The sequence below is a fragment of the Pundamilia nyererei genome, unplaced genomic scaffold (genome assembly GCF_000239375.1).
Source record: "Pundamilia nyererei isolate P.nyererei 1_Seehausen unplaced genomic scaffold, PunNye1.0 scaffold00298, whole genome shotgun sequence".
In the NCBI taxonomy this organism is placed as follows: Eukaryota; Metazoa; Chordata; class Actinopteri; order Cichliformes; family Cichlidae; genus Pundamilia; species Pundamilia nyererei.
This window is the reverse complement of record NW_005187699.1, coordinates 584815-593733: the sequence shown is the minus strand read 5'-3', so window position 1 is coordinate 593733 and position 8919 is coordinate 584815. Positions and strand designations below refer to the sequence as shown.

At 42.7% G+C, this 8919-nt stretch overlaps 1 protein-coding gene across 4 annotated transcripts in view; it reads left to right on the top strand.

Moving 5' to 3' along the window:
• The window catches only part of clcn3 (chloride channel 3), a 40988-nt gene that overhangs the window by 3346 nt on the left and 28723 nt on the right, over positions 1 to 8919 (top strand). For all 4 annotated transcript variants that reach the window (XM_005751080.2, XM_005751081.2, XM_005751084.1 and 1 more), the window contains exon 2: positions 7317 to 7498. In XM_005751080.2, the coding sequence (XP_005751137.1) occupies positions 7336 to 7498 (163 nt within the window). In that variant the 5' untranslated portion in view covers positions 7317 to 7335. The remainder of the gene's footprint in view (positions 1 to 7316; positions 7499 to 8919) is intronic.

Sequence of the window (8919 nt, the reverse complement as noted above, 5' to 3'; positions counted from 1 at the left end):
GTCCATTTAAATTGGTTGGTTTGCTAGCATGGTCTCTGCTGTTAGGCGCAGTCCACAAATTTTCAATAGGGTTGAGGTCAGGACTTTGGGGAGGCTATTCCAGAAGCTTAATGTTAGCCTGATCGATCCAAAACCACATGTGAAGTGTGTTTGGGATCATCGTCGTGTGTGTGTGTGTGTGTGTGTGTGTGTGTGTGTGTGTGTGTGTGTGTGTGTGTGTGTGTGTGTGTGTGTGTAATTTATGATTAGCCAGTAGTCCCGTCACAGCACAATCAGCATCTGTGGTGCTTTCACTTTTTCCACCCTGGCAGACACAGACAGGTCAGACCAAAGGCGCTGCAATGCTCTTTATCTGATTTGCTCTCTGCTGGGTTAATCAGCACTCAAAGCAGCTCGTTCAACTGTTTCTCTCCCTCCTATCCACTTATGACCTGGTCTGTAAGCTTTGCTGCTTGCTATGTTGTAGGTCAGATTACACACACTGCCTGAGACTGGTTGAACATTTACGAATCCTGCTAAGTCTCAGTTTTGTCTTCTTATACAGCCTGTGTCTTTAGTGAGACTTGTTTTCATTGTTGTTGACAGTAATAGAAGTAGTATTAGTGCTTTTGACTGCTGAGTGTATACTTTTCTGTCAAGTTACTTCCGTGTGTGTGTGTGTGTGTGTGTGTGTGTGTGTGTGTGTGTGTGTATTCAGCAACCAAAATACAATCACTTTCAAAGTGAGGCCTGCGGTTTATACACAATTGATGACAATTAATTTAGTTTTTTTTAGGTAAAGATTTACTGATACTTCAGTGAACTTATAAATAAAAACTGTCTGTAGTTGGAGTGCAGTCCCTCAAGCTGCCGACCTTTTACTGGTAGTGTCCTCCACACTACATTAACTCTCCTGCTAGCTACCAATACGCCACTGCTGACGTGCTGTGTAGTAAACAACATGCAGTTCAGTTCCAGTTCGGGTTTATTTATGTAGCACCACTTCACAATAATGTGTATGTGCATACAGAACTTATTTTGACTGTGTACCTTATGACAAATTTAGCTATTTATTGGTAATTTTAATATGTTTGTCTGGAACAGGTCGCTCTTGCAAATGACACATTGGATCTCAATACGACAACTTGTATAAATAAAGGTTAAATAAATAAATACAACTTTGAATTCCTCTGTGGTTGTTTTGCTATCAGCACCTGTATTAATCTGTTGTTATTGAATCACATATTTGTTCTTTGTGATACAAAACTCGCTTTGGAGAAATGCATATTCTGCTCCCACCGTTTGAGAAACTGGGACCCGATCAATACTGAGTTTTAGAGGCAGTCAAGCTATTATTCATGCTTTTATTTCCTCTCAATTAGATTACTGCTGTGGCCTTTTAACAGTTATCAGTCAGAACACCACTTAATAGATTTCAATTTGTTCAAAATGGAGCAGCACGAATTCCTGCAAGAGCAAAGACAAGTGAACATAGTAGACCACTTTTAAGGACTCTGCACCGGCTGCCAGTTTGTTTTAGAAGTATGTTTAACTCTACTGTTAAAGCCTTTCATTGTCCCAGTATTGGCTCTGCAGTCACCTCCTGACTCTTCTGCACCGCCTCTTTAATGCAAAACACAACTGAGTGTTTGCTGTTAGCCAGGCAGGCAGAAGAGCCTGAACTTCACAACTATCTTCTTTTTCGTTACTGTTTTTTTTTTTTTTTTTTAACAATTGTTTGTTTTATAACGTCCAACTTTTACATTTTTAGGTTATTGTTAGTTTATCCTTGTCTGCTGAGTCACACTGCAAATACTCTCAATGCTGTGCTTCAGTCTTCACTGGTCTGTTTGAAAATGTAGATTTTAAATAGATATGCAGATTATGTCTATAGCTCACTATAAGATAAATAACTTTATTATTCTTAATCATACTTTTATAATCATCTGCCAAACACATTGTCCACTTCGTATAGTTTTCTAAGTACAGATTTAATGTTATAAACTAGGTACATGTAGTTTGAACCGTTGTGCCTTTAAGTTAAACCCAGTCACACAGACCTAGAGACGGGTTGGTGACTATCTGGCAACCACCGGTCTCTAGGGAAAAGTGAGTATTCCCCAGCTGACACGTTCACCATCAAAGTAAAGATGTGCCTCCCTGCAGCAACCAACATGTTTCCACAGGTGCAGCTTTTACTCTGAAGGTAAATATTTTGCAGTTTGTGTTGCATCTTTCTCAGGTTCTCAACCGCTTGTAGAGCAACTATTGAGCGTTTGCAGACAAGTCTGAGTCCTCACTGCAGACTACAGGCAACCCAGGCCACCTGCCACTGACCAACAAATGTGCCTGGGCCTTTAGCAGTCTTCACAGACACTGCTATCAACTTTTAGCGACACTAGCCAACTGGGGAGAGAATACACTTTGCTTTTTGGGGGGGCTTTTTCCACTTGTAGCTGGTGGTTGCCAGATGGTCACAACTAGTCTATAGCCCTGTTTGACTACGGCCTATCTGATCAAATATATTATCACTGATAGTAGTAGTGTTATTATAAGTATTACCCTTATTACATTTTACTTTGACTGCTCGTTAAATAATTATAAAGCATTTTGGAAACGATCATTTCTATTGGGTGTAACTTTGGTGCTGAAGTGGCAGAAAAATGATGATATAAGTTGATTAAATGATACTCGTCTGTTTCAGTAAACTAATAACTGCTTACATTTATTATATGTGCATGTTTGGCTGTATATGTGTGTGTTATTTTCTCAAATTGACTTCCCTGCATGACTTCACACCTTCAGCCATCGGTGTCAGTGACACAGTCAGAGCAGTTGGCTGCTTGTTGCTGAAGTGCTGTTAATTATGATGAGTGAAAGCCCCGTGCTGTGCTGTGCTGCTCTACATCGGATGTTCACGATCCATATATCGACCGCCCGCTGCCTATGATGGATACGCATGTCAAGTCCTCTCTGTGAAGGAGGTACGAGCCCAGCCGTTAGAGGGAGGGTAAAAAGCTGAGTCACATCTCAGCAACAGTCGCCTGGGCAACACCTCCATAGTGACCGGCTGAAGAAAGATAAGGTCCCTCGCTAGTTGTATAACATCGGCAGACCCTGCAGCATTTTGTTGCTGCGCTGCTGATTATGCCGCACTTATCAGCTTACCCTCAAACAGCGAGCTGCAATCTGAGTTGCTCGGTTGCAGCTCCTAAATAATCAACACCCTCCGGTCTCCCTGGTGTAATTATTGTTTTGATTTCTGTTGCAGAGAAAGAGGGGAAACTTGAACAAGTACACTGCAGACTGTCATAATTATAGCTATCACATGGCACTAGCAGAGCTGAGTAAAAGAAAATACGATGGTTAGAATTGAAGCTGTCCATCATTAAGAGACGCAGCAGTGTGGTTCATCTCATACGTGCATTTTATTGTCTTAGCTTGCGATGCTTCGTGAGTCAGCACCCCTGCTGTGCGCTTTATTTAAATGCCAGAATTGGCAGAGTATGGATCCAAGATCTTGGCAGTTTTTATGTAACTGGAGGTCAAACAGCGAAGAGAAAACAATCTCTGCCTCAGGGTTGTTTCTGCAAATAGGCTGAATTGAATTTCCTGACCGTACTGATTTGATAAAGCTCAAAGGGAAATCCCGTCTCACAGTGAATGAGTGTGATTGTTGGCTCGGGGAAAGTTTGTCTTTTCTTCTTTCCTCACATTGTGGAGCTGGTTCCAGTGAGGATTACTGCTCTGTAGCTCCACCGTTGGCCTTTGCAGAAGGCTGTCGTGTGCTGTCATAACAAGTGTCAGCGTTTGCTTGTTGGAGGTGAGAGATTTTCACTACAGAACAGCGTCTGAAGGGAGGGGGGCAGTTATGAGAAACATGTTTGTGTGGTTCCTGCGGGTGGGTAAGAACGGGATATTTAATGACTTAGCATTTGTATTTGATACATTTTGATCAGTTTGCATTTTATCATGCAAACTGAGCGGGATAGACGATGATAAATTGTGTATTAGTGCACAATTATTAATTGTGATGAGTAATAATTGAAAATTGCAGATCTGTTGCCGTCTGCTGTACATATGGAGAAAATGACATTAAAGAAATTCACATAGATGCCTCCACAAATCGTGAGGTAGGTGCTGCCAGATAGTGATTCAACTGCCAAATGCCATAGGCAGAAACCCTGAAACCAGAAACCTCACCCTGTAAGCCTTCACCAATCTGTCTGAGAATGATTGAAGTCAATCTGAGGCGGACCACGATCGTTGGAAACAGGTTGCCACGTGTCGCATGTTCCACCTCTGGGTGACCAGTTGATCATCACAGGCTTCATCCACACGTTTCTCTCGTTTTCTCTCCATTTTGATGGCATTTTCCTCAAGGAAAAACGCAGCGTTTTGAAAACGCTCTCGAAAACGCATTCATTTCAAAACGGAGCTGCCCCATCGCAGTGTGGACACTCGAAAACGCAGCCTTTCTAAAACGATGACGCATTTTAGTCATGTGATGCAGTCATTTGACCAATTAAACAAAGATAGCGGAGGGCGTTATACAGCAGTTGCTTTGATTGCTCTCAATTTTGACAGATGAATATCAGTTTGTACACGCTCCAGATAGCTTTTCTTCAAATTCTTTAATTCTCACTCGCTTGTGCGCATGCGCACAGGACTGAAACGTAAGCGTTTTGGGCCGTTTCAATGTGGACGCACAACTCTGTGAAAACGACTGAAAACGCTAGTGTGGGCGCGGAGCGTTTTCAGATGAAAACGCCGTTTTCCAATCTATCCGGGCTAGTGTGGACGTAGCCTCAGTTACATCGAAGCAGTTGCCAAATGTGACAAAAAATTCAATGCAACCAACGCTGCAGGGCGTGGAGAAGTACCTCATATGGTGCTGTTGAATGAAGGCTAGCAAGATAGCAGAGAGATGTCACAACCATATGTCCATCATGGACATATGGTTATTTTAAAAGTCAATCTAGAGTTCCACAGTGAGTTCCAGTATCCCAATACTTAATGAAGAAAAGAAACACTTCCTTATAATCCTGAAAAAGCAACAGAGCGGGGAAAAACCCTCAAACTTTATGCAGATATAATCTGACAAGGTGAAGATAGATGAACAATAGCGGTGCCTTCCCCGCTGTTTTTATCTTAAAACAGAGTTTTGTGCACCTTGAAGTCTAAATTTAACTGGTTTCAGGAAGTAATATGAAGAAAAGCACTGTGTGGAGAAACACCCGTCAGGAAATGAACGACTTTAGCGTGAAGCAACGTAGGAACTACAGGGCTGACTAAGCATGTTTTACTTCTGGCCATAATTCAGTCAGTGTTATCCAAGCAGGGAAAAACACACACACACACACACAGAAATCAGCAGTGGTCAGAAAGAAGGTTTCAGCTCTACGCTACTTTTCTGTCTTGCTCTTTTTTTTTCTTTTTTCTTTTTTTTTGTCTCAATAAAAAGTTAACAACACAGTCTGAGTAGGAAGTTTAGCTCCTGTAGAAGAGCTAATGTCTGCTTTAAGCCCAAATCTCCTTTCACAAGTGTGTTGGATAAATATAGAGCCACCTGTGCATCCTTGATTAATAAAGACCCTCCATTATTCAGCACCAGGCTGCTGATATTCCATCTTTCCCCATTACAGCGTGGCTCATCATGTTTCAGGGTACATATTTCTATTAATAGCCGAAGGTCACCTTTAATCTTCAGGACCTGCTGCACTGTCATCGTGTGTGGGGCCTGGTCAGGATCACTTTTGGTTTGGTCCTGAGTCACGTTTGTGGTTACGTATTGAGGTGTCGTTTCCAACTTTTCCACGAGGGGGCGAGATGTAAGAGCAGGTGGCGTGCAGTGGCATTGAACAGGCTCTGTAATTTTCCCCCCAGCATTATTTTCATATTATCATAATCGTGTTCTCATTGTGGAGAGGATACCCATGTGTCATTTTAATCCCTCAGTCTATAAATAACCTTCACTTGGCTGCGCTGCGGGTGGAAGGGCCTTCGGTTTGGTGCATCATCTTTGCCAAATAAATCACCAAATCACTTTTATTGTCACGTCACATGTGCAGGTACACTGGTACAGTACATGCGAGTGAAATTCTTGTGTGCGAGCTTCACAAGCAACAGAGTTGTGCAAAAATACAATAACACAAAACAAGCAAAATATAAGAATGGCTACATCTGAGAGTAATAAATGTACAATGTAAGAGTGTAGCTGTTGCTTGGGGGAGCTCGCGACAGGCTGCCATACTCGGCGCCATCTTGGTGTATCAAATAATTAAGATTTAAAATTTTTAGTGTTGTCTGAAGAAAACAAGTAGGCTAAGAAACAAAAATAAAGAAATGTCTCTTATTCATATGCCAAACACCATTGAAACATTGGGCATACAAAACAAAATAAAGCTTTTACACATGTAGGAAAAAAGACTTTAGACCAGCGTTATGAAGAAGTAATAATATAGGGTTGTTAGGTTTTGGGGGGTTTTTGTGGTTAAATGACCCATTTAAGTCTGAAAAATAACCCCAACACTGGGATTTATTGATGGACTGAACTCTTCAGTTAGAGGCTGGAGGTTTCTTCTGCTCACTGCGCCTCAGGTCTGATTTGTTGCTGTGCCACGTCATTGCCATGAAGGGTTCACTTTGGGTCACGAGCTGATCATCATCTTCATCATCGTGCGTTTTTCTCTTCTCATTACCCGCTGTCAGCCTGCATTCATCTTTCAGCTGAATGGATGTCTCATCCCTCTCGTCTGCAGAAAGAAATTAATGGCTGCAGATGGTTTATCACGTTGGAGTTTTATCATATCAAAGCTACGCTCTGCAAAACGCCAACAGATTAAATGGTGTAATATCTTGTTATCTGTTTTTATATTATTCAGTTAATACAGATGGAGATACAAAGCATGTGTGATGCATGAAAAAGAGAGAGGGTAAAACTTTCTGTTTGGGGTGGGATAAAGTGTACTTGCAGACCCATGACATGTCTGGATGTGTGACAGTAGAGGATCATGTGAATAAGTCTCCATTCATACTGGACTAGAGACCAGTCTGCAACCATTTGGCATCCACTGGTCATGAAGTAATGATGGGTATTCTTCGACCAGTTGCGAGCCCCAGTCACACAGGTCTACAGACCATTCGGTGAATGTATCAGCCATCAAAGCGTTGCTGTATTTGATTCCAATGTGTTTGTTGTGTCCATCCATCGTTGCTATTTACCTTCTAACATACCACCCTGCTCACCTGTGCCCCTCATAGCCTCACTTCACCATGTAGACTCTTTAATCAAGCACAATATGTATAACTCCACCACTCCCCTCCTTATCACCCAGGGTCCCGGCGCGTTGCTAAATGGAGTCGGAGCAGCTGTACCACAGAGGTTACTGCAGGAACAGCTACAACAGTATCGCCAGCGCCAGCAGCGACGAGGAGCTGCTGGATGGAGCCGGCGTCATCATGGACTTCCACACCACCGAGGACGACAACCTGCTGGATGGGGACGCTGCCTCCCCAGGTAGGGAGTACGGGAAATTATTTTCCAGCGCTTTGATTGGTCAGAACCTGGACATCTTGAGCTTCCCTTCATGAATCCCCCGACCCTCCTTTCCTTGAACTCTCAGTGAGCTTCCCCATCGTTGCCATCTCACGGCTCTCTGTTGGTCTCTGGGTGTGAGTCATCGCACTGCTGACGCTTGTGTGTGCTTCTGTCTTGTGCCACCGCCACCCTCATCTTCATCATCATCATCAACTGTTCTCTATGTCAAACCCTGGAAAAACTTTCTCTTAAACCATCCACCCAGCATCATTGTCCTGATTCCATTTTCACCATTGAAGACAAAGAACTTTCACAGTTATCTTATCTCATATTCACTTTCTATATTTTCTTTAAGAACCATTAACTTCTTCCTGTTTTCACCCATGAAAATTTCTGGAGCTGTATTACCAAATATGATAGTTTTCATCAATTAAATGTAACAGAAGTAACAAACATGTAAAACAGACATGGTACTTAACTGATTATCAATATCGTCCAATTAAAACTGAGTTAATTAGCTGTTTTGTAATCATATGTAAGGCAGTTTCAGCAGCTCCATGTAGTTTTTTTTTCTTCCTTTGTTCATTTGTTGCTGTCTCTGCATACCACCTTATTTGTAATTGTTGCTCTGTCGCGTGGTTTTATAGTTTGTCCTCTTCTAGCATCCTGTTTATCTTGCCGTGCTGTTTCCCTCGATCAGTTTGACCTTATCACCTCTTTAATGTTCTTGCTTCCTGTTTCCTAAAGTGTGCCTCGTTGCATGTTGTCATTTCTGCTTTTGTGCGTTCTCCTCCTCCTTTCATCCCTTGGCACTTGCAGACGTTCCTGTCAGGTAGCTGTTAAGCGGAGGTGGTGGTAGTAGTACTGTCATGTGGCAGAGCGAGTTGATTGGCTGTGTTTTGCCAAGTTGGAGCAAATGTTACAGTTACTTAATTACTTCAATCACAGACAGCGCTGAATGTGATCTCTGTGCCAAGCTGCCACGTTTCATAATTCCCATCATGCCTGTCATTTTTCAGCGCGGTCACCCGCTTCTCAGTCAGTCAGCGTCTCAGTGGTGCTCCGACTCGCTTATCCCCATCAGCACCCAATCCGCAGCTTCCTGTTTTCTCTTCCTCGTCTCAGTAAACATGCTGATTCGTTTAATTTCTTACTCGCAGCTGATCAAACAGAGAGCGCGCGTCGTGCTGAGGATGGTGTCAGAGGTGTCGGCCGAGCTCGGCTCTCCAAATATGAGCCGCTCGTGTTTAGTCAGGATATCTCTGCGCTGAAGTGTTGTCTCTCTTTGAATGCAGAACGAAGACTGATTTTGGCAAGCTAGTGTGTTTATGCAGGCGATAAAGGCACCGCATTCAGTTTCAACCCTGTTTTGAGTGTTTGTTTAGCACAGAGGTTATTTT